Below are 26,357 nucleotides of genomic sequence, written 5' to 3'. Positions count from 1 at the left end.
GAAATATATTTATAATTGAGAAATAAAATTGCGGTTGTAAGGTATAAAGCATTTACAAAGCATATAAACGTGCAATAATGTGGCATGGCCATTATTGCAAACTTAGCTACATGCGACATGCATTTTTTTGCAAATCAGTTGTGTCAAGAAATGCATATTTAAATGTAATATAGGGTGACGCTCTGTCCATGGCTCATTGGAAGTGTTGCCAGTGGGCTGGGTTTCTCTGTCAGTTTGCTAAGCCTGAACGAGCTGTTGCATTTTTTTCTCCCCCAGACTAAGATCAGGACACATTTTGATCATTCTAGGCTAAAAATATCCATTTTTTCCAACCCTTTGCGCATATTAGCTTATGCTATCAGCTCAATATGCGATTTGACTGTCTGACTGAACAGATTACTCATTTTATATAACCATGTCAGAAGTAGTGAGATCAGTCTCATTGTCTAAGTAGCGAACAAGAAGAGGTAATACTCAGGCTTTTATTTACATGCATAGATACGCATACGCTATGATTACAAATGGTGCAAAAAAAAAAAGTCATGTCCTACCATGTTGCAACTAAACTTCTAAAATGTGAACAAACTGCTCAATCGCCCAGTTGCTTTTTTTCTGTCTATCAATTCTCTGCTACACAGAAAGCTGGCAAACATCTTGACCTTGTGTTTACTAGAAGCTGCCCCTCCCCTCCAGTCACCGTGACCCTTCTTCATGTCGGTAATGTTTTATCTCAGTCCCACACTCTCTCCCACTCACCACCTGCCCTTTCCCTCCAGAGCCGTGAGAGAATTTCACATGCTCTCTTCACTTCTTCAACCGTAGCCTCACTTCTCTTTTATGACTGTATGGGATTATGGTTTATACATGGACTATGGATCGTTATTTCTTTAGTTCTTCCAAAGACTCACTTCCTCACTCAAATGTAAGCAGATTCTGTCTATTGTAAGAACAAAGCGGTAATGAGAGACTCTTTGTTAGAATGCATGCGCTAACACCCCAAAAAAAACATTATAGGACGAACTTAAAAGAATCGACAATAAAGTGCAGAACTTCTGACGCCTGTAGCGTTTTTTTTACGTCTATTTTAAGTAGTACTATAAAAACTGCTAAACCACACACACACATGCAATAAATAAATAAATACAAAAAATATGTGGTAGAATGCAGTACTGCTTGGTTTCTATATCAGCTGTGAGCCAATCCAATTCATACTCACTGTTTATTAGATTGAATTACTGTATTAAATATCAAACATGTACAAAGAGAGACTGTCAAATTTACATCCAGAATTTGTGTTATAGCTTTAAAGTCTTTGGTTGGCTTGAGAGAGTGTGCAAACAGAGAGAAATGCTCAGGTTGACTTTTTTTGTGATTGTCAGGTCAACCTGTCTTTTGACTTTCAGTGTGAATAGACAAGTATCTTCGTCCTACTTTCTCTGGTTCACCTTTACATATAATCTTATTGAGCAAATATTAAGCATATTTTGGCGTGCTGTCCCGGGTGAAAGCTTCAAGGCCAAAACAAAGGCAGAACCAATAGAACTCCCCCTATCCCAAGCATGAGAAATAAATTAGGAGTGAGGAGTTAGTAAGTGCAGTTAATATCATTATGTCGTATGTCATATATTTTACTGTCTCTTGTTCAAAATTGTAAGTTTTTCTGGTGGGACATTTTGCATTTTGTAGTCATTTCTATTATTTGTACTATCCCATAACTTCTTAATAAATGCATTTCTTCTATTTTTGACAATGAAGAAAAAAAATAGCCTTAAAACAATCCATTCGAATCGCTAACTGAATGATTTGCTCGATTTCCAGGGTGACAAATCACTGCATGTTTCACCAACCCCTAGCTGAGAATCACAGTAAAGTGTTGAGACTCCCTCCTGCTATAATACAGAAGCCACATGCACCAGACTGCATTTGGTGAAAGCCAAACCAAAAAAAGAAAACATTCAATTTCAGTGCAAGAGTCAGTGCTCAGAATTCCTAATAATCCAAATCAATTCCATTTACTTTCTACACAGCAAGTTTCCTTAACGCATAAGATGTCTTTCTCAAACTTACATCAATGCTTTACCTCTCATTTAATCGCCAACTGACATCTCCACTTATTAATAACTTCTATCCAGGTTTGAATAACATTGCATTCTGTCAGGCTGAAATGAGGGCAAGATTTTATAGTTTAAACTAAAAATGGTCTCTTTTATATTTAGTCATGTTCAGGCATGGTGTGAGCAGTAGGTGGTTCCCCCCAAGAAGATTGATGGAGTTGACACACTCCCACCCCCTCACAGGACAACTTAAAGCATGCAACATTGTAGATGCCAAGGATTGCAATTGTGAGGACTAGAAGCTTCAATAAGACCATTTCTGCACCCTTGGTTGCACTACTCATCATGAATCTGCCCATCCGGTGTGCTGGGTTGGATCCACGTAGGTCTGCAATTAAAGTACGCCGAGGGTATGTATATAGTGTGGTTCTCCTTGATTATGCCACCCTCAATCCAGAACTAATTCCTCTCCGGAAGCAACTTCTAAAAATATTGCAAAGGACCAGAGCCTGAAGGGGATGCTGTCAAAGGTGATGGCGTAAGTGGAATCTCATGATCCTGTGTGTCCTACTTGGCATTAAAACGATACGGCCCAGATGGCAGACTTCTCTTTTGGTGCAAATTTTTACGAAATCCCCCTGTAGGACTATCAGCAACTTTTGCAAACAACTTGGTGATATAATAAACAAAAACAAAAAAGGGTTCCCAACATAATGTTACGGTTGAACCACTGATGGCATATAGAGCATTCAGACGACGTCTTTCGTACTTTTCTGGACCTTGACACTGTAACTGTTTGGCAATCATTGGGAGAGTCACAGGCCTCCTGGTTTTCATAAAAAATATCTTAAATCATGTAATATGCTTTATGGGTTTGGCCTGACATGGGGTTGAGTGATTTTGGGGTGGAGTAACCCTTTAAGCTAATAGACAAGCATCCTCAAGGAGGATATTCCTTGAATATTCTAACAAACAACCCCATTATTTTAGACATGATCAGGGTCACTGCAGTTAAAGAACGTGAAGTGTGTGGGCACCACAAAAGAGCTCTTTGGGGACAGACGAAGCAGTCAGTATTTCGGCTGGTCCACTTCTGCCTTAAAATGGGTTCAGACAAAGTTTGATTTGCATTTTCAACAACAATCCCAATCCTGCCCACCTTTAGTTTTACTCACAGACACCAAGTTCTTGAGCCAAGAATGTCACGGAACTAATCGTATGATTGTCTGAAGAAATTATTTTTGGGACTGATTGCTAACAGATAGCTCCCTCCAGGTTTATTAGACCTCCCTAGTTAAGGGCAACTTTAAGAGCTTCAGTCCGGATGCCGTAGGGGACAGTTGTCCAAGACAGATGGTAAAGATACCCATGCTCATTTTGGCCTCAACCTTCTTTAGCAAAGCCTAAAACCTAATCTACAACTGTGTAGGGACCTCTGCAATTAACCAAAGTCTCTGGATTGGTGAAACATTGTGAGATTGTGAGAGGTCAAGGCTGGTAACCAGAAGGTTATTGGTTTGATTCCTATGATAAGTGTCATGAGTCATCACAGTTGTGCCCTTGAACAAGACACTTAACCCCACGTTTCTCCAGAGGGACCGTCCCTGTAATATGTTGCGCTGTTTTATAGCCACAGAATGTGACAGTAATGGAAATAAATTCCACTGCTCCTGGTTGTGCTGTGATAAATAAAGATTGTATTTGATTCATTCTTCCTAAATGATGCCCTTGTGGCTGGATAAGCACAATGCATGTGACACACAGCCTTGTAGAGGCATTTCATTTAAATAAAAGGAACATAAAACATTAAACAGGAAAAAATAAAGTGTCCAGAGAGAATCCCCTAACGCTCCATTTTTGGATCTGCAAGAACACACAACCTGGACTTTATAGGAACATGTTGACCTCGACTACACCCTTCTCTGCACTCCCCAACCTTAAATCACATGCTATATATTCCCCATGGATACCTTATTATAGGGTTTTATAGTTATTTTAATCAGAATAAGAAGCCTCTCTTAGGCCTGACACTGCTTCTGTATTGTTTTTCCTCCGTCAGCCAAAGCTCACAAAATTTCACAGCACTTCAGACCTAGATTCAGGGTTTCCACACCATATTAACAAAGAATTTTCATGACTGTGCCATAATTTTTACCTGCTTGTGATGACTTGTAAAAGATCTTTGAAGCTGGCATGAAACTCAGCTGCACATCCTTATCGTGACTTATGCTTGAGTGAAAGAGATGAATTGCTTATTTTTTTATGAAACTATATTTTGTCCATCTGGTATTGATTGGAGTGTTAAAAGTGAGCATTGCGTATTGTAATAAAAGCAGATACGAATGCAGTTGGCTTAACACAGCAAACGAGTCGGTCATATCGCAAGAATAGCAAGTCACGGCATTTATATAAATATCACTCGCAAAGGTATATAAATTTAAACTGCGACTGCACTCACACACAACAATTTCTAGTCGATTAAATATATCAAAGCCAATAACACTAATAAAATGATTATTCGCTGTAGAAACTTCAGTTGTCTTTTATTAATTTTTAATGATACTTTCCGGGTCGAAAAACAACCAAATTTCAAGGAATTAGATTAAAAAAAACGTCCTCTCTTATTACAACATCTAACGAATTGTCAAAATACGGAAAAGTAATTACACAACAAGAAGCATAGAACACCAAACGTCTCTCCCACTAGTGTCCTCCTCCTCTCCATCACTCCATCCCTATCCTCCCGCTCCCTCCCCTGCATCTCTCTATCCCTGTCCTCTGACAAGCCCAGACTGGGGAGACGCTCAGATTGGTGTGAAATCGATATTTAATGGGACCATGAGTGTATGTGTGTGTAGGATTGATGTTGTGTGTCTCAGAGGATTTTAGAGGCTAAGCGTATGTCAGGGGAGATATTTATTGTGCATGCGCGCGCGTACGTCGTTAAGCTCAGATTGGTGTGAAATTGTGGTTTAATGGACAGGAAATGGTGTGTGTTATTTTTGGAGCAGACCTCTCTCATCGCCTCAGAAACTAATGAGCCACAGTCTCTCCAGGAGACCAAAAGCACACACACCAACAGCGATCGGCTACACACACCTCAAAACTACACACTCATTTATCATTTACAAACACAGACGTACAGCCACCCCCCCTCCTCCCTTACCCATCTCGCACATATAAACACCAAAACAGCATTTTAGTAACGGCGTCAGTCTGCGCAAGACACATTCAGTTTCTTAAACGCACTCTGTTGCGCATTTGTAAGTCAGATAAGTCAAGCGATTCACGCGGCATCGTTTCACGATCTTGTGTTAACATGCAAGAACGAATCTGTATTCATAAGCAGGTAAGCAGGACACCCGAGTTGGACCAGGAGGTGTCAAACTAAATGTAGCTTTTCTGCTGCTTGGTTGTACAAGTCATGACAGTGAAAGAGAGAGAGGGAGAGAGAGAGAGAGATTTCCAGCTGGACCGTGGAATCTGGCATCGGACTAGACAGAATCAAGGTGACCCGATGCCACAGGGTGCATGCACACAAACACACACAGAGTCACTCAAACTCGTCTATTGACTTTCACCAAAAAAAAAAAAAAAAAAAAAAAAACACTCATGCATATGCCAACTTATGCCAACCACTGGCAAAGATGGCACAATCTCTGACTACTTTCGCAGTCAATCTTAAATATAAAGTAGGGCTGTACGAAACAAAATGAAATCACCATATGGTTTTTGGGTGCTTATCAAACTGCAAATATGTGTATGTGAAGATTGGAATCAGGCACTGTGTTCATTTACACACAAGCAGCTCATGATTCAGTGCTGCTGTGTGCAAAGTTCGGGTCGTTTATGATGTGTCTTTCTGCATTTCTCAACCATTATAAAAGTTAGTATTGTAAGTCTACTGTTGTACTGCAAAATAAAGTTATAATTTATCATTAAATATATATATATATATATATATATATATATATATATATATATATATATATATATACACACACACACAAATAATACGTAATATGAAAATTGCTCCCCCTTGTCTTTCCAACCCTGTAAATCCTGAAAATTTCCTCCAAAATATCTTTGTTCTGAAGATGAACGCAGGTCTTACGTTGTTGGAACGACATGAAGGTAAGTCATTAATCAGACTTTTGATTTTTGAGTAAACTATCCCTTTAATAACTTAACACTAACCATAGAATTTAAAGAAAAAAACATTCATTAATCTTAATTAATCATGCACATATAATAGAGCTTTCAAATGATTATTCATGATTAATTGCATCCAAAATAATAGTTTTTGTTTGCAAAATGTGTTTTCTGTGTATATTTATTATGTATAAATAATTACACACATACAGTATTTATTTTACATGTGTGTAAATATTTATATAATAAATCAATGTATTTATTTATAATATAAATTATATAAATATGTAAATAAATATATTTATTTATAAATATGTTAAAAAAACTTTTATTTTGGCTGTGATTAATAGTTCGACACAACTACTTTTTAAGTATTCCCCTTGAAAGCCCTATGTTTTTTTTTTAAATACATCTTCTGATTCCACATCCACTGTGTCTGTCTGTGCTCACCCTGATACAGTTCATTCAAAATCATTACAACGCATTAGCATCTAGTCCTACATTCAGGGTACCCATAACATTCGGCAAATCAATTCTCGTGATTTTTCCAGCCAGTTATTTTTAGCTGATGATATATTTCAGAGCTGAACATATTGAAAACTTAGTCATGATGGAAATTTCCACAACTCTTTAATGCCACCTAAAAAGTTCAGCTGGAACAAACCTACTAAAGGCCCGATGCCAAGAACACAACTTGCAAAAAGTTGCTACACAGGCCAAAGCAAACAATTAACACGCTATTTAAAATTTAATTTCAGCCTTTGCGGTAAATCTTCGTAGCGCACAAACCATAGGAAAACCAACCACACGAAGGCATGAACCAATCCCATGTGCTCTCGGTTAAAGTGCTCTATACAGTGGGCATGAAGGGGTCGTGCCTTCTTTCTCCTCAAATGGCCTCGCTCTCGTGCCGTTCCAGGGCGGGAGGCAGTATGACACCACAAGGACCCTCGAAGTGATATCTGTTGGTGAGAAACACATCTCAAATAAACCACACGCAGGTGTTCAATTTGTTTTGTGAAATGTAGCGTTCAGTGTTTGCTCAAACGCGACAGCGAGAGACGTCACTTAGAGTCCGTGCGTATGCGAAGGCTTGCGTGCGACAGAGCAGCTATGCGTTATCCTGTTGACGGGGCTGACTGAGAGGCATCGCCGTGACTCGTGTGAAGTGATCGTTTGCGTATTTGCATGTCTTACTTAAAGCGTATAGTAGCAGGTGTGCACTCCGTGTTGAATTCGGCTACAGGCACTCCTCTACCTGCCACCTGAGGAGCAAACATGGCTGCTGGGTAAACTACGGAGGAGGTGCCCACCTAGAGACGAGAAAACAATGTGACAAGAATAGAGTTGGAGGTGACAAATGCATTACGTAAAGCTGCCGACACACACGCATCTGTATGAGGGATTGACGATACCGTGTTGTAAACATTACATTCTTAGTCATCAAACCCGCATTTAAAATGGTAGAAATGTGTTAACCAGCATGCTGCCAGGGTTTCCTGCAATGCTGAAACTCTAGAGGCACAGTGCAAAAAACATAAATCCCATTTACTCGAATTGTAAATGTAATTTCGCAGACTGAATTGAATGTGATGTGATAAAAAAGACTGGGCACCTTGTGAACTGCACGAAAAACCAACTTACAAGTACGGCGGACGTCTAAATTCATGAACGAATTACCCATTTGCCTGTTGAAAAAACCTATAGGCTGGTTAGGTACGCACGTTTAAGCTGATCCTCTGCTGGTTTATGCTGGCAAAGGACCAGCGTAAACCAGCTTAAACCAGCGTCCCAGCTTCAAAACATACCTAACCAGCGCATGCTGTTTTTTTCACCAGGGATGAATGTTTCACTGAATTAATCAGAGCCGTCAATAAATCAACATCAAAACTGCAAGATAGCTATCCTTTCTTTTTTTTTTTGCATGCTGGAAATTGCTGACTGATCCCTGGTAATTGATTCAAATGGAGTTTGCTGTTAGCCTGTTGCTAAGCTAACAACTCAATACTCCAGTAAGCTTAAAAAAAACCAAAAAACATCAAACATTTGATTTCCACCAAAATAAGGCCCCGTCGACAACAGAAAAAGGTTGCAGCCTAGGTTCTTGAATAAGCCTATTGTCGATGGTAGTCAGCTTACATCTGTATTATTGTTTTATGCATTGATTTGCTCTCACTCACCACTAAGCAGAGATCACATTTTTCCAGCTCCTGCTCCACAGCGGTGAGGACATCTGAATCCAGAGTCTCTCCGAACCAAACCACGTGAGGCCTCAGCAATCCCTTACAGCCACTTCTGTCACACCTACAAACACAAAAGTACAAAACTAACATCTTGAACGTGAAATATTAAACATGTGGATATTTGCCGCCCACTGCTGGAGAAAATCTGAAGTTATTTCTGTACTGATCTTTACATCTTTTTTAATTTCCCCATGAAGTCCAGTTTTAACGGCTGTTGAGGTATCTGGCACTAAAGCAGCTGAAAATTCATATGACATGTCTACCCTCCTTTCTGAATGATACAGCCTTAGAGTACGTTTACAGTAAAGCAAACCTGAAGCATGCCTTCCAGCAGCATCAGCTCAGGACATAACCCTGATTTGTAGGCAGTCATGGGCGATGTTTGGAAGAGCTGTTAGTTGAAGCAGGCGCTCTAAGTAACTACTTTTTATTTTAATAATGCAACACACACTATACTATTGTATTTTTTATGTTTTTGAAAAAAAAACTTCACTAAGGCTGTATTTATTTGCTCTTAAATGCAGTAAAACTTGTTTGTAATGTTGTGACGTTTCACTACAATTTTTAAAATCCCGTTTCTATTTCAATATATATTTAATAGTGCTATCAAATGCTTAACTGCAGCCAAAATAAGATTGTTTACATCATGTTTGTGTACTGTATATATTTTTATGTATATATAAAACACACAAATTTAGGAAAAATATGTTCATATTTATTTATAAAAAAATTATATGACTTAAAATATATACATATAAATACAAGTAAACATTTTAAAAATATCATGGTATGTGTGTTTTTATATATTGACACAGAAATATATTATGTAAGCAAAAGTAATGGTAACTATCCTTTATTTTTATTTTTATAAAGCATTGTTCCAACATTAATAGGCACTAGTAAGCAGTTCATAAATGCAGCTCTAAATGTTTTGTTCTTGAGCATATCTATAATGTTTAATAATTGTATTTTCATACTTAACTAGCTATGAATTTATCATTTCTAAATGTTTCTGTTATTTACAAACTAGTTATTTATGAGATGTCAGTGGTTCCTAAGATAATTTAGAACGTGTAAGCAAATTAATTAATAACTGTTTACATGTACATTTATAAACCTTATAATTTAGACACATGATAAAAGTTGTTCAGTATGTTAATAAACGCTTTATTAACACATATTCCTGCTGTAAATCAGGTGGTTATAAAACATTTAGTAGTTGCCAGCCGTCTATTTTTGTGAGCTCATCTAAAGAGAGGATTATTTATACTTTATAAAGTATTTACAAAGCAGATTTAAAGGTTCATTTGTCTTCGAAACAGAAAAGATAAAAACAGCACAGGGATAGAGAACACAGAAATATGAAATATGAAACACAGAAATGTGTTCAGGTTTTATTATTATTCTGTAACTCTCTGTTTGTTAAACTTTCCCTTAAACTTTCTTTTTGTAATATATATATATATATATATATATATATATATATATATATATATATATGCATGCTTATAAATCAAGAACAAGGCATATTTTGAAACTGCTAACTAGCAATGGATGAACTGACTATTTACTAATGCTTAACTAATGATTTATTGCGTGCAATAAACATTTCCTATCATTATTAATAATATTGAAAACAGTTTTGCTGCTTAACCTTTTTGTGAAGGGAAACTGTGATACCTTTAACAGGGTTATGTGATGATTTAGTTTAAATTTATTTTTCATAATAATGCACAAATCTTCTCTGTCACCAGATCTGAACACAACTTTTATCAAACACGTCTGCAAATTTCATAACAGAACAGCACCCAGTAAAACATCTTCATTTGCGACTAATCAGCTCACAGACCTGGGCAGGTGCTCCACGGGTATTCTGGCGTCCTTGGCACTGGGGTCAGGCTCTCTGAGATTTAAAAAAAGAAAGAGAAAAGCAAATACAGAGAGTGCAGTCTCTTGTGGTTTAAATATTGGATGAAATAATGGTGATGTGTTTGTGTGAGCTTTTACCCTTTCCCCTCCAGAGCAGGACAGATAGGACTCTTGCGGTTGGCTTTGACTTCTCCACAGCTCATGCAGCGGGTTTTAAATAGACTACCTACAGACAAAGAGAGAAGAGAGAGAGAGAACTATAAAGTTATGATCGTGTGGAAAGATTGTAGCCCCACCAACCAAACAGATGCCTTATCATTTCTGTTAATCAAATGTTCACCAGTAGTAAACGTACTGTAACGGTGCCCTGGTTTGAGTATCTGCTGACTCACCGTGGATTTCGTAGACATGTTTGGATCCGGCACGGTGGTGCAGTTCATCGATGTTCTGGGTGATGATCACCACAGAGCGGCCCTGCTGCCTGAGACGGGACTCACACTCAGCTACAGCCAGGTGGGCTGGGTTTGGCATCTTACTGCGCATAACCTGCCAAATTAAATACCATTAATTACCATGTTATTAGGATGCTACTAAACATTACTCTTTATTTCATTAGTCCTAACTGTGTAACTGCAACAGTAATTAAGTTACTTCAAAAATAAAATAAAATTATATATATATATATATATATATATATATATATATATATATATATATATATATATATATATAATAAAACTTAAAAATATTAAGAAATAAAATGTAAAAATACTAAATACAGACCTATATATATATATATATATATATATATATATATATATATATATAATAAAACTTAAAAATATTAAGAAATAAAATGTAAAAATACTAAATACAGACTATATATATATATATATATATATATATATATATATATATAATAGATTTAGTATTTTTACTTTTATTTCTTAATATTTTTGTAAATTTTATATTAATAAAGTACAAAAATATTTTACTTGATATAATATAATAATAATTGATATAATACAGTGTCTTTTTTCTCATAACGCTGAAAGTGAGTTTGTTATTATGAAAATGTCATATGTGACCCACCTCACGCCTATAATGGTAAAATTCCCATACTAAAGAAGGATCTAGAGAAAAAGCTTCAGGGGTTGCCAAATCCTGAAAGACAAAGAGATGAAGAGAGACTCTTGTTAATGTTTGCTTATGTGAAACAAAGAATTATATGACAGAAAAGTATTACAGTACTATTTCTAATAAAAATATTTCTAAACCAAAACCAAAAAAAAAACCCAGCGATGTTTTGTTGTAAAATAATTTATATATTTTAATTTTATTAAAATTAAAAGGTTGATAAAAAAAAAATTTAATTAAATATTCTTGTTATTAACGTTTGCTAGCTTGCACGTGGTGTGGCTACAGTGTTTATATGCTCTGTTATAAGTAGCCTGACCAATTTGGTCAGCGCTGTCAAGTACAGTAGATGTTGAAAGTTTACAGTCATTATTTACGATGCAAAATGTAAACCCGTTTGTGTATATTTCTGAATCATAAGTTAAAGAAAAGTCACGCAGCATAATATACAACTGCTACCCTACATACCAGTACTTTTCAAAGTCACACACAGATTCAGTGAGGTGTTTCACATAGCAAAGAAAGACCAAAGCTCTTTATTTAAAAGAGTACTTAGGCTTTTTATGTTGTTATGTTGTCAATTAGAGCATGATAATGCCCTGAAACACAGAGAAAGTTTTTTAACATTAAGACATTAATAAAATCTGTTTCATGTACATTCACTTTTACAAAATATTCTAATATTTTATTATGCTTTATAAAGACTTCAGAAATCAAGGCATTAATTCTAATTAATTAATATTCTGTTTTTCTACGTTTTTCCCCAAAACACTTTTCTAAAATGAAAACAATAACCGTCAGACTCACACACGTTGCGTTTAATAAGACTTTGTTTAATACATTACACATGTAAAATATTATCATTATTATAAAATTATGTAATAATTAGATTAAAACTATAATTATCGTAATAAAATATCAATGCATTAATATTCTCCTTTATATATAGCTGCCATTATTTATCCACAGACGGGATCTTCACGGAGGGATTGTCCTATTTGTGTCCAAGCTTCAAAAAGTTCGATCCTGTATTGAGATCATATAATAAACAATGTGTGTGTGTTACCTGCGCCTGCCACTTCCTCCAGTAGCCGCCCTGTCCTCTGAAAGTCGGCACCCCGCTCTCTGCACTCACTCCGGCCCCGGTAATGATAGCAATGTGCTTGGCTTTAGCAAAATCCACGCGAAACTCTGCTAAATCTGCCAAACGAAACGAATTGCAAATCATATAACTCACAGGCCACCCACCGCCATACATACACGGTGATTTTTTTTATACTTGAGCTGGGTCTAGCCATCTTTGCCGCGGGGCTCCAGTTCAGTCTGACTGCCGCACAGAGGTGAGAGGTCAGCCCCCTACACGTCAGCTGCTGCACAATCATTGAGCGTTACAGGTCACTCTGCGCTGCAAGAAAATAAAAACATACACATAAACAACCTGAAAGGCATCCTACTCACCCGTAGAAACACACAGAACAGAGACGCTGCTTTGCTGGAAAAGGGGGCGTGTCCAGGAAGTAGACTGACAGCTTGGGAACGTTTGGAATGATCTCATGAACCTCACAAAACTTTATTAGTTAGCACTTTACCTTGAGGAAAGGATAATGTATGTATTTCTGTTATGACTTCAGAGTTATGAAACAGATTACTCTTTATATAGGTACATAAAAACATCTGTTGCGCAGTGTTTGTTTGTTTGTTTATTTTTGGACAAAAATACAATAAAATGAAATAAAATCGTTCTGTTCTTATTAACATTTTCAATTTAAAACGTAATTAACCCGTTTAAGTGTAAAAACAGAAAACTCCACATTTACAACAAAAAAAAAACTCATAATAGTCACTAATGGAAAAAAACTAAGCATAAAATCTGATTGCTGTCATGCAGCATATTTCCACGTCCTAAAAACATTTAAAAAGAAATCATAATTAAGTGATACTTACAGTATGAGTACAGTATGAATAGTTTGAAATTTAAATTGTATATTTTTTATACTACAAAGCTGTTTCAAGAAATGTTTTGGAGATATTTTTTATAATTCTTATTGGGAATATTGCTCTACTTGTAATAACATTTTTGGTGTGAAACGACAACAAACACCTTTAAGAGTTCACACGATGACTTAATAGCTGGTTTGTCACACTTTAAAGTGCCTGCTTGACCTGCTCATATTTCAGAACATCAGATAATCACGAAAAGAGGACAGAACTGAGTGCAGTAAAGTAAAACTTTAACTAATAAACCTATATGGACCTTGTCAAATCACCACAGCTGTGCACAATAGTCCCCTGCTCTCAAATAAGAGCTTTAACTCATTTGTAGATCACTTGATGGCTCAAACAAGCAACAAAGCAGCGGTATGCTGTATGTGTAGTATGAACACACAGCTATCTATCACAGAATGAAAGGAGAGCAACAGCTACCTGCGTGTGTTGTGCTGATGTCTGTCACAGATTGTGTAGATTTAGTCCAGCAGAGCAGAAGATTAAATATGTATTTATTACATCCACTCAGTGGCTGTCATGAGCCAAAGGAAGAGGGTGCACTGCCATCAGCTTTGAGACAAAACTGCACGCACAACACGAACCATGAGACGACAGACGTTACTGTTAGCTTTCACGTTGCACACCACTGAGGGGCGTTTAGCGGCTCAGAAAACTCAAGCGTGCATTGGGTCACATTCAAACCTCTGAACGCGTTTTGAGTTACTGGTGACATTTGTGCACCATAAAACATAAAATATGAAATGCATACATTTCGAGGAGTGTTATCTGAGAAGCAAGCGGATTAAATCGCCGCGGTAACTACTATAAAATCAGATTCGAAAAAAATCTTATCCAGTAATCGCATTCGACCGTGAATGGTGCGTGTTCATCATCGCGGAGAAAAGTAACACCTATCACGAGTCGGTGTGCGTCTTCTTCGTAGGCCTGGGCGATAATTAGCGCCTGAATAATGGAACTGATAAACTTTAAAGCTAATAAATGGACAGTACAGGGGTGAAGATTTTAAATATGACGATTATTATTTAGACACATAATACTTGGCCAATAAGAGTAAACGTCTGAGCCACTAAACCCCGCCCGTTTTTTACGTTTCCTTCTAATGCTTTTGAGAAGAACACGTTGATAGCGAAGACTGGTCAAGACGGCGGGGTTTGGAGAGAGCGACCTCTGGCGGGGAGGACGTTATACTGACATAAATACAGCAGAACTATATACACGTGTGTGTGTGCGTGTGTGTGTGTGTGTGTGTGCGTGTGTGCGTGCGTGTGTGTTTACATAATATGTGTGTACTGTGTATATTTATTATATATGTATATATAATATACGCGCATGCAAGAGTATATTTAAGAAAATATGATGTTTATATATTTGTATATAATCTAAGATACAATAATGTACATATACATGTAAACATTGTATAGGCTATATGTGTGTATAGTACAGTACACAGGCAAACTTTTATTTTGGATGCTATGCACTATTTTAATTATTTGTTGGGTGATTTTTATTTACACACACCCTTTACTGTTTGTCCACACACTACATCCACACCCTCTTTGTCTCCCAAAGCAATAATCCAGGAGCGTCTCGTGAAGCATGCCATTATGCGCGCACTCGCGCGGTGGACATGAACAGACACGCACTGGAACGAGCCACGACCTCGCGTGCGCGCTCGAAGCTCTGAATCACTTTTCAGAGGCGAAGATGGAAATAATAATTACAAAACGACAACAACAGACACGCAATGACTCCGTTTGAGACGCGAGCAGAACGACACAACCCGCACAGGACGGACTCCTCCCATCACGGACTCATATACAGACAGGTCCTGGGAGGCTCGGGCGAAGCTGCGCCTCGGCGGTGAAAGATGGCAGAGGAAGAGCCGGGTGTTTTCGTTAACCAGGAGCAGTTCAGCTGCCCCGTGTGTCTGGAGCTCCTGCGGGAGCCCGTGACCATCCCCTGTGGACACAGCTACTGCATGGAGTGCATCAGGAGCTACTGGGAGCAGACGAGCCAGAGGAGGTCGTGCAGCTGTCCGGAGTGCAGACAGACCTTCTGCCCGAGACCCGCCCTCAACAAAAACACGCTGTTTGCTGAAGTCGTCGAGAAGCTGAGACGGACCGGACTGCGTCCCCCCGCCGGCCCCGGAGCCGAGCGACACGAGTCCACCGAGAAAGACGAGCAGGACCTCGTGATCTTCTGTCAGGTGTGTCCGACTTCTCTCACGACTGTCGACGCGAAACTTCACGATGACTCAAAACAGCAAGACTTTCGTAACGGGTCATTAAAGGGTCAGGCAATTCCTTAAACCTTAAAAGTACGTTTAAATGCGTAACCCTCAAATATAACTGCGTTATAAGTTAAGTTTTAAAAGATTAACCATACTACAATGATTAGACTGATAATGTGTGTGTTATTATATTATCTACACTGAAAAGAAGACCTTGAATAAAATTCTTGTGTCTTGTAAGAGCAAACATTTTTGTAGGCAAATGTTATGTCGTTTAGGGTTTTATATATATATATATATATATATATATATATATATATATATATATATATATATATATATATATATATATATATATGAAAAATTATTATTTACTTGGTTAATGTCACACAATGGCATCACTGCTTTTCCCTAATAAATAATAATTAATAATAGCTACAATATAAAAATACTGATATATTCAATTCAGTTCAAATTTATTTGTATGCAGCTTTTTATGATACAAATTATTGCAAAGCTTTACAGGAAAATACATTTCCATAATATATTTATATGCTTAATATATTTCATTTATAGGATTTGGTAAACTACTTTATTACACACACACACACACACACACACACACACACACATACATACATACATACATACATATATATATATATATATATATATATATATATATATATGTGTGTGTGTGTGTGTGTAAACTTTTGCTTTGTTATGATAAAAAACAACTTCTGTTTTTTTTACAAAAAATTAATTTTAAAAATGAAAATGCTCATCACAGAAAAGAAATGTTGAAAGAGCTGTGGAAAAATCAACTAGGAGCAGACAGAGATATAGTAGTACTTACGAAAGTCAAACCATGTCGGTGTGTTTAAATGTACAACTCCTATCTCATCGCATTTTTCTGTGGTTTCAAAAAACATACTTCTGCACGCATTCACGCTCTCGTCCGCAGCAAGAGCTCAAGGAGTCGCAGAGGAGATGCCAGCAGGTGATAAAGGAGCGTGAGACGGAGCTACAGGATCTGAGTCACGCCATACTCTCTCTCAGGGTGAGTCTGTTACAGCCAGTGCTACTTATGATCCCTGCTCCGGAGGACGCTGCCGTTGCGGGCGGAGAGGTTCTTGGACTCACCGCTTCTCCGGTGCTGTTGTTAACAGAGCTCTGCCCGGGCAGCGGTGGAGGATACGGAGAAGATCTTCAGCGAGCTGGTGCTCTCCATCGAGGCGCTGCGCTTCGAGGTGACGGAGATGATCGAAGCGAAGGAGCAGCTGGAATTAGACGAGGCGCACGGATTCATGGAGAAACTAGAGCAGGAGATCGCGGCGTTCAAGAGGAGAGATGCTGAATACGACACGCTTGCGCGCCTCGATGATAAAACCCAGTTCCTGAAGGTAGACCCAGTGCTTCCAGACCCCAAAGCGCTTGTCATTCGTGATTTCTGGCCTGAGTTTATCTCACTGTGTCCCTCAGAGCTACGAAGCACTGTGCAGTCGGCGGAGCTGGTGACCTCTCCTGCCGTTCTAGTCAATCCCGACTTCTCTTTCGAGACGGTGTCGAGAAAACTCACGTACCTGTGTGAGGACTTTAAAGATCTGCGTCAGAAGACGCTGGAGAAACTGTCCAAAAAAGGTAAGTCTAAATATGCTCGGAATAGCATGCTTACTAAACCTTTCGGTGTAAAACTGCAGTGTATTCCAGGTTAATGTTACTTTGATAGTAATTTACCAGCAGGACTCTTGTGTATAACTGGTTAATGACAGCTTTATAATCCAGGTTCACAGCAAACAAGAAAAAAAGTAACATTCTGCTGTTTGGAAGAAAATAACCGAGTATGCATTTATTTCACCGTCGATTTTTGTCTTTTGTTTTGCAAAAAAAAAAAAAATCTTCTGCCAGGCAAAGATTAATTACATCCAAAATAAAAAGTTTTTGTATATGTAATATATGTGTGTACACATGCATTTATATATATATATATATATATATATATATATATATATATATATATATATATATATATATATATAAATAAAAGTGATATATTAAATATATGTATATATATAATACAAATTCGATCACAATTAATTATTGCCCATCACTATTAAAAACTCAATTGTTGGTTGCAAACAATTTATTTAAGCTACATTTAAATAAACAAATACAGTTGACTAATTTTACAACAGGTTTTTATTTTAAAAAAATGTAGCTAAAGTGCTGTTTGCAACCTCACATGTATTTTCTTTAGTTTGCAAGTACGCTATTAAACATTAAAATACATTTAAACAAATTAAAGTGAATAAGTATCAATATTTAAAATGCCTACACTTTTTATATTTTGTCTTATTAGTGACAAACCTGAAGTTTATTCCTACCCCTGAACCTAAGATCAGAGAGCAGTTTTTGGAATGTGAGTAACATACACACAGACACACACACGCAGACACACAGACATACACACACACAGATACACACACACACGCAGACACACACACACGCAGACACACACACACGCAGACACACACACACGAAGACACACACACGCAGACACACACACGCAGACACACACACGCAGACACACACACACAGACACACACACACGAAGACACACACACGCAGACACACACACGCAGACACACACACGCAGACACACACACACGCAGACACACACACACACACACACAGATACACACATGCACGCACACACACACAGACACACACACACACGCAGACACACACACACGCAGACACACACACACACACACACACACACACACACGCAGACACACACACACACGCACACACACACAGACACACACACGCAGACACACACACGCAGACACACACACGCAGACACACACACACACACACACACAAACACAGAATCTACTGTCTATGTCTTGTCTCTCTGTATTTCAGACTCGGGTCCCCTGACTCTCGACCTGAACACGGCTCACAGAAACCTCAGCGTTTCCTCAGAGACCGGAGAGGTGACGTGCAGCAAAACCTCCCTGTCCGTTCCTGACCACCCAGAGAGGTTTGACAGCTATCACCAGGTCCTGTGCAGGGAGAGCGTGTCCGGCCGGTGTTACTTCGAGGCAGAGTGGAGCGGGAAGGGTCCCGTACACGTCGCAGTGTCCTATGAGGACATCGGCAGGAAAGGAAAGAGCAGCCTGTGTGCGTTCGGACACAACGAGCGGTCCTGGAGTCTGGTGTGCTCCGAGGATGCATACGCTTTCTGGCACAATGGACGGGAAACGAAGATTCCCAAAACGTGGGCCCGCAGGACTGGCGTCTATGTTGACTTCTCTGCAGGGATCTTGGCGTTTTACAGCATCGCGGACTCAATGCATCTCATCTACAGAATCCGGACTGCGTTCACTCAGCCGCTCTATCCAGGTTTCAGATTTAACACCGGGTCCAGTCTGAGACTGTGTTATCCACTTTAACAGCATGAGGTTAATCAGTTCCCGAGCAGTTAGGAGAAGTCAGGCTCCACTGGTTAACATTAGTGAGCTAAATTACTTTAGTTAACAATATAAGTGCCTCTAAATCTCATATCAATCTTAATTTTAATTCCATCATTTGCTAATAAAATACTAAATACATGTTAAAGATCTGAGCTAACATGGACTAACAATGAACATCTGTATTTTTATATTTATATATCTGTATTTTAACACTTATTGCTAGTTAATGACCATCTAAGATACTATCATAGTAACTTTTACACAAGTGACCAACACACTCTCGTGGCAATTTGTAACTATTACACATTTTGGCTAATTTGCTTTCATACAGTCTGCTTATGTCCCACAGATCGACTGGGTTGAAGGTGAACCTTTTTTAATCTCATATCTGTACAAATCACATCACAGAAGAAAATCATGCTAAATTCCCACCACATAAAATAATTATGTTTTCTCTGCGCATGTTAAATTTGGCTAAATTGTAAAGAACTTTAATTTAATGTCCAATTCTCATTATTAACAAACCCTTACATACAACCTTTTTTCTCAGTATGCTACTAATTTGCTGCTTATTAATAGTAAGCCAGGTCATTGTTAAATTTAGGTATTAGGTAGACTTAGGGATGCAGAATATATGCTTTATCAGTACTAATAAACAGCCAATATGTTATTAATATGTACTCTAATAAGCAACTAGTTCATAGTGAGAATTTGCTCATGTACTGAAGTATCACATAATTTTTTTAATAATTAAATTTTTGGTATTTTCACTACTATATAGAAGCTTTAGTTCAATGGAAAGATTCAGTGGATGGATGCCAAGGGTTTATCATGGAGTCATCAATGCTAATAAAAAAAATCTAATAAAAAAAATATATAACCTATAGCTTCGCTGATGGTCAAATTTTGTAGCAGTTTGTAAAAAAAAAAAAAAAAATGTTTGTAAAAAAAAAAAAAGTCTCCTTAACATTTAACAATTGTGGGTCTGTTATGAACAATAAAAAACCTACAATTCAAAACACACTTTTAGAAATTTATTTTAAAAAAACAAAAACCGTTCATCCCATTTCCACACATTACACAGTCATCACAGATTCAGACAGTATTCTTCATTCTTGAATGTGATGTGTATTGGTGCTGTGCAATTTCTTCACAAATGGAATTGCAAAAATAACTCTTTTTTTTTCCAAACAGATTTCCCAAGCACCCCTAATCTAGAGCTGGTCAAACAGACAGATAGTCATTCACACAATAGTTCAACCAATTGTTTTTCCACATATACTTTCACTGTAAAGTTTTAATATATAAAAAAAAGACACTTTTCAGCTTTACATAAAGAGATGCGGCATGAATTGCAATTACCTTTTACTCGGGCAGAAAATCTGGTAATGCAGCATTTCTTTATCTACTACTTCATTTACGCATGCAGACAGGAATGAAACTTCAGCTAAAAACTGATGGAACTTCAATAGAACGGTATTAAGCACAAATCACCCTACTGACCATATGCTTTATTAGATTGTATTGTAAGTTAAATATATTAAATCCCTAGCTGCTGGTTCATTTGCATTGATAAAATATAGCCAATCCCTAATTACAGGGACAAAGCCTCACCAGCATCTTACCGGACACAGTCATACGGTATTAAAACTAAAAGATATCTCTATTCAAGGCACCGTACTGTAAGTGATATGTATACACACAAATATGACGGACAGACAGCAGAATGTAAGGCGACTAAAAAAAACAAGCTGCATTCCAAAATAAGGTGTCGCCATTATAACAATGGTGCTTTATATCTCAGTACACACACATCATTTTATATGACTAGCACATTAGTCGACAAATAAGATGACTGCAGAGCACACGACGCGTCACGTACACCCAGGTGGTCGGGTCTGTTGCGCTTTAACAGCTGCAAAAGGCACAGTACGCTAAAGCGGTCGAACAGGACATGAACCGGTTCGTGTTGAAGTCACTTTGACGGATTTAGAGAGACCGCATCTTTAAACGAGTCTTAACAGTGAATGACACAATGCCGCAATTTAAAATATTAAACGTAAAACGTGTCTGTGAGTCATTAAAAAAATACCATGCTCGACTCCGAAAATCGAAATCTGCAGCCAGATGAGAGTGTAATTTGCATATTAAAATGTGGAGGTGTACGTATAATGAGAGATGGTGCACGGACATGTCTATACATTCACACCCAATCCAGGAGAACAGGGTGAGGCCGGCCGTTGATACGGAGAAATATAATTATTTGACTGTTTGTGACAAAGTGAGGTTGCCTTCACTGAGAAAACACTAAATATGGGCCGTAACAATTTCCAGAGCATCAAGGTAAGTTTTAAATAATGTCCCTTCCACTTCCCGTTTTTGCTAATTTAATCTCGCGTATTCGTTTTTTCTCATTCCTCAACCATGCAACGTGTAACATCGCATATCGTTTAGCAACTGCCTGTAACATTTACAAAAAAAATATTCTCTATACACCATATGTCTAAATTAAAACCAACAAAGACTGAAAAAGACAACAACAAGGAGATTTGCCAGGAGGTAATCCAGTACCTGAGAGCAGGTCGTCGCTGCCGGAGTCACACAGACGTTAACCAGGGGTTTGCATTGCATTGTGGGAGCTCGACTCCACTACGTCGCGAGAAGGTCATCAGAGGGTGGTGAGGTTTTCCGCCAGGTAGTATAGGCTGTATCCGTTACATACGATACAGCAGAGGTTACAAAGTGAGGACAGCAGGTGATACAGCCACAGGCGGCCACTTAGCTTTTTATACTTGGGGTCTGTCTCGCAGAGCTTGGCGTACGCTTCCCGATTGGACGAGAGTCCGATGTCCTGCCCCAGTCCACAGGCCTGCTCAATCAGGTGCATGTCTGCCATGATCTCCGAGGTCATCTGACCAAACCACTGAGCGTTCACTGCCGCCACAGTCACACAGACGAAAAAAATGAAGATCTAGAAAAAAAAATGAATCAATCCGTCACTGTTTTGTGCCGTTTCAAAAACTGCGTAGCTTTCCTTTCTTCGTAAAAAAAAAGCTCATTTGCGTAACGCGCCGGTTCTTCCACGCAGTTATGATGAATGTGGACCGGACCGAATTTAGAAACTTTTCTTTTTGGGAGAACTACATCTTCAAAACGCGCGCATTCGTAAGAGAAGAAGAGACGCTCAAAGTCTTTTTAAGTCTTTTTAAACCGGATTCAATATCAAGTATAATCCACCGATTCAAGGAATTCAGCCGCGTAAAGCTGAAGGGAAATTGTTGGTTGATAATAAAAAATAAGGTGTGTCTCTCAACCCAAAACTATCATTTGAGTTCAGAAGATTGTCAATCTTCAATGCTCCAGCCAATTTTGTATTGTATTGTATTTCGATTGGGAATAACATAACGGTAATTCGTCATTTTTGGATATTTTTCGCCATGTCTGGGAACAATATGGTTTGTTGTAAATACCTGGAAGGCCTCTTTCTCATCCAGCATGTTACTTGGATGGTACATGGCAAAGATTGTGAGGTTGAAGAAAGCGCAGGCCGAGCCGATATGCAGGTAAAACGGGAAGAGCCGGCTCTGGATGAAGCCAAACGTGTGTCGGTTTAGATGGTTGTCCATTACAAAGCCTGAACAAAGGTAATAATAATGATAATAATAACAACAATAAGTTAACTTTAAGGGCTTTGGATATCGTAAACCTATAATATAAACAACAGAAACATAGTTTGACGTATAAAAAAAATAAGAAAAACAACATTTTAGCCAAATTTAAGAAACAGTAGGCCTACTTGTTATGGTAATAAAATACTTTGGTACGAACTGAATCTAATGTTTTCAGACATTTAACTGCATGTCATTACAGCTAAATAAATGCATAATAGTTTCGGTTTATATTAAGTGCAATAAGCTGAGCTTTAAAGTGACAAGCATTTGTTACTAAACTATACTATATTGTAATGCGTGAAATGCGCATTTAATTAATGTTATATTTGATGAAGATGCAATTTATTAGTATATTTGAACTTTTAATATAGTGCTCAAATTATGATTAAGTGCTTTAGTAGTCAAAGCGTTTTTTAAAAAAAAGTCGTGACAAAATATTATTAAAACACAATGATTTAAAACGTGCAGCTTCGTCATGCATATTGATCAAAACACGTATTAAAGTAAAACCTACACTTAAAAACCGAATCTAGAAACTTTAAAAAAGCAATCGTAAAAACGTTTTAAGATAACCTACACTGCAATAATTCTGTCAATGATCTACCACCAATGAAAAACAGTGAGCACACCTACCTGATATGAAGGTGACCCATATCTGCATTCCCCAGAAGGTGGAGAGAAACACGAGGTGAAGGAGTTTGGCAGTGACGGGAGGCTCTCTGTCTGTAGACATTGTCACAGGCACACTCTCGTCTTTTACCTCCCTCACTCACTGTCACTACGCTGTTTAAAGGTGTGACACAAAAATGCCATCTGCCTTATTGTTCTTACATCACACAACATTTATGTAAGGCTCAGAAGTCACAACAGTTTTAATGTCTTAAGTCATGTATTTAATGCGATGCACGCTACAAAACACACCCAGCCTTATAAACAAAAGAGGTAGAGGCGATCACCTTTCACCCACATGACTAACAGGTCATACCATAAAAGATCAAACCTTCCTAAATAAGAACCGCCACCTAATATAAATCATATCTGACACGCTGGCTGCAAAATGTTGCGTCGTTCTGACAAAGCAACGAGACAAATGGAGAATGCTCTTAAAATCTGAAAGTAAAACCGACTTAAAATGTGTCGAATTTGGTCACATTCAAGTTATTCCAAATCAAGAAGGACAAGGGTTGCCAGACCTGAGTAACAAAACCAGCCAGGTGACCCTAGACCAAACCAAAACCTAAAATATGCTAAATTCATACCTGAAATCGATATTTTACAGTCGTTGTAATTAATTACATTAATTAAATCGCAATACAATCAAAATCACTATATGGGCAAGAAATAATAATCATTTAAAACTAAATAGAAATAAAATAAATGGGAAAAAAGCTTAACGATTTACAACCAGAGCATCTTCTTCACAACAAATGTGGTAGAATATAAAATGAAATATTGCAATACAAGCATCTCAGTCAAACATAATTTACACAATCTGTAAAATCTATAAAATTACGGAAAACCCAGACTTGGCAACCCTGACCACTGTCACCACTACCATTCATTGTTGTTTGGAAAAACGAGACTGTCAATCTAACTCGCGTGTTTTGTGCTCCACACAAGAAAAAAAAAAGTCATACAAGACATGACGATAAATAAAGAACGCATTTTTGGGTGAACTGTCACTTTAAGAATCGTAAGCGCAAGTGAACTACTCTGATTCACAACCAACGCCATGTCCAGAATGTGGGCTGCGTCTTAAAGCGTACTACGCTGCCTACCTAGACTGCAACTTCGGCTTCTTCAGAGTAATTTACACGGGCGCCTATAAGTCCGCATAGTGCTGTTTACGTAGGCAGCTCACTAGTTTTTGAGATACAGCCGCGGCGTCCTCAAAAGCTTCCGATTAAACACGGGAACACGGCAAGAAAGGCAAAGGCTCTTCTATTTGAACTGGCACCGACTTACAGCACAAGACGGGCAAGCTCGCGCAGCGCGTCATTTCTGTCGCGTCATGTGAAAGCTACACCTGGGTTACGAAAGAGTGGATATCATAACTGCTGCATGCTGTCTCCGTGATGTCGATCTACTTACCGGACGATCGCCCGTGACTATGTAAAAGGTCGGTGGCCGGTTGCGCGTCACGGCCAGCGGCAACACCATACATGTACGGTAAAGGCGGAACCTGCGTGCAGCCGCAGTAACTCTTGGACCGGTGGGCGGGGTTTACTCGCACTCGGCAATTCAAAGCTGTCGGAGTGGTTTGGTGGGCGTGGTTTTTGTATGTCGCCGCTATCGTTGGGCGTGGTTTTGAACGTTGGTGGGCGTGCTGTGTGGAGACGGGTTTTCTTGATTCTGGCAATTATTTATGAATCGATTTTTTTTCTTTTACATTTACAAACATGCGCGCACGCACACACACACACACACACACACACACACACACACACACACACACACACACACACACACACACGTTGAACCGTTTAAATGGGGAACAAAACTTTATATACAGCTGCTATTTAAAAATGTAATGCACATAACCTAATAACATTTCTTAACTGAACCTGCAATATTCATAGGCTACCAATTGAAAACAGATCATAAAATCAGTGACAATAGCCTATAGATAAGGTAAAGGAACTAAAGTATAGCCTATGCTATGAACATTTACCAAGAAACACTTTACCTGCATCCCGAAATGCTAGCGTTTTACTGGTTTACTACTACTTCTACTAAAAATACAGCAAAATAAGTAATTGCTATTTCCAAAGCAATTGGTTTCTATTTGATTATGTTTAAAATGTAATTTATTCCTGTGACGCAAAGCTACAAAACCCCATATTTAAAATTTTCTATTCATCAGAGAAACCTTAACAAATTCTACTCCACTGTTTTCACCATAATAATAATAATAATAATAATAATAATAATAGTATTAATGAATATTTTGAGCTGCAAATCAGAATATTTGAATCGCGACTGGAGTAATGATGCTAACAATTAAACTTTAAAATCACAGGAATAAATTACATCTAGCTTTGATTTAAATAATCGCAGGGTTTGTGAGCTCTTTAAAAAGCTCTTTAATTACTACAACTAGTAGTAGTATTGCAATAATTAAACACTTGATTACTTTTTTGAGAAATATTTGCATAGTTTTTGTAAAAAACAAAAAAACCCTAAAAAGCATTATAATAAAAAAATATGTCAGCAGTTGTTCACTACAACAAAGGCTCTTTAAGTGATGAAGTCCTTCATTTTAGCTCTTCTGACTGTAAATATTCACAGAAAATAATCACAGCATTCACTCTCACTTTATAGGACATGTTCAAACTCGTGGATTAATTAGTGCTCAACGTGTCGCTGGTTTGTATTTAATGGGTGCGAACGAGCAAAGGACAGGCTAATTCTCTTGGGCGCTTTCTTCACTGCTGTCTCACTGCTTTGATGAACAATTGTTCAGGACATGAGATTACAGCAATTACTATGTGCATCTGAAGGAGAACAACATCGGT

At 38.0% G+C, this 26,357-nt stretch overlaps 3 protein-coding genes across 5 annotated transcripts; 1 reads left to right on the top strand and 2 right to left on the bottom strand.

Moving 5' to 3' along the window:
* Positions 1-6,819: 6,819 nt before the first annotated feature.
* sirt5 (sirtuin 5) lies at positions 6,820-14,241 on the bottom strand. Of its 2 annotated transcripts, none has more exons than XM_043220122.1 (10): positions 13,880-14,241; positions 12,735-12,855; positions 12,522-12,655; positions 11,411-11,482; positions 10,711-10,864; positions 10,457-10,544; positions 10,299-10,352; positions 8,387-8,510; positions 7,404-7,519; positions 6,820-7,168 (listed from the first exon to the last, which is right to left on the bottom strand). In XM_043220122.1, exons 2-10 carry the CDS (start codon positions 12,835-12,837, stop codon positions 7,096-7,098), a joined length of 918 nt encoding a protein of 305 aa, XP_043076057.1. In that variant the 5' UTR covers positions 12,838-12,855; positions 13,880-14,241; the 3' UTR covers positions 6,820-7,095. The 2 variants fall into 2 exon arrangements, with proteins under 2 accessions (XP_043076057.1, XP_043076055.1); XM_043220120.1 differs by having other exon boundaries at positions 12,735-12,860; positions 13,880-14,234.
* A 763-nt stretch (positions 14,242-15,004) lies between these two features.
* Positions 15,005-19,949, top strand: ftr85 (finTRIM family, member 85). The gene is given in 7 exon segments (XM_043220109.1): positions 15,005-15,668; positions 16,657-16,752; positions 16,862-17,095; positions 17,175-17,193; positions 17,196-17,333; positions 18,052-18,111; positions 18,621-19,949. Coding segments are annotated over 7 exon segments (1,416 nt in total). The 5' UTR covers positions 15,005-15,329; the 3' UTR covers positions 19,151-19,949.
* Positions 19,950-20,190: 241 nt separating this feature from the next.
* On the bottom strand, positions 20,191-25,212 carry si:ch211-121a2.4 (transmembrane protein 205). Of its 2 annotated transcripts, none has more exons than XM_043220127.1 (4): positions 24,934-25,212; positions 23,476-23,625; positions 22,642-22,805; positions 20,191-22,142 (listed from the first exon to the last, which is right to left on the bottom strand). In XM_043220127.1, the coding sequence occupies exons 2-4, from the start codon at positions 23,573-23,575 to the stop codon at positions 21,840-21,842; spliced, it is 567 nt and encodes a 188-aa protein (XP_043076062.1). In that variant the 5' UTR covers positions 23,576-23,625; positions 24,934-25,212; the 3' UTR covers positions 20,191-21,839. The 2 variants fall into 2 exon arrangements, with proteins under 2 accessions (XP_043076062.1, XP_043076063.1); XM_043220128.1 differs by having other exon boundaries at positions 24,808-24,936.
* Between the last annotated feature and the right edge of the window lie 1,145 nt (positions 25,213-26,357).

Source organism: Puntigrus tetrazona, chromosome 20 (genome assembly GCF_018831695.1).
Source record: "Puntigrus tetrazona isolate hp1 chromosome 20, ASM1883169v1, whole genome shotgun sequence".
NCBI lineage: Eukaryota > Metazoa > Chordata > Actinopteri > Cypriniformes > Cyprinidae > Puntigrus > Puntigrus tetrazona.
This window is presented reverse-complemented; position numbering and strand designations above follow the sequence as displayed.

Coding starts and splice junctions, on each gene's coding strand:
- sirt5 (XM_043220122.1), bottom strand. CDS start 12,837: ATGATTGTGCAGCAGCTGACGTGTAGGGGGCTGACCTCTCACCTCTGT. Junction 10,545..10,710: donor ACATGTCTACGAAATCCACG/GTGAGTCAGCAG, acceptor CTTTGTCTGTAG/GTAGTCTATTTAAAACCCGC. Junction 10,353..10,456: donor CCTGCTCTGGAGGGGAAAGG/GTAAAAGCTCAC, acceptor TTTAAATCTCAG/AGAGCCTGACCCCAGTGCCA.
- si:ch211-121a2.4 (XM_043220127.1), bottom strand. CDS start 23,575: ATGTCTACAGACAGAGAGCCTCCCGTCACTGCCAAACTCCTTCACCTC. Junction 22,806..23,475: donor ATGGGTCACCTTCATATCAG/GTAGGTGTGCTC, acceptor ACCTTTGTTCAG/GCTTTGTAATGGACAACCAT. Junction 22,143..22,641: donor ATGAGAAAGAGGCCTTCCAG/GTATTTACAACA, acceptor TTTTTTTTCTAG/ATCTTCATTTTTTTCGTCTG.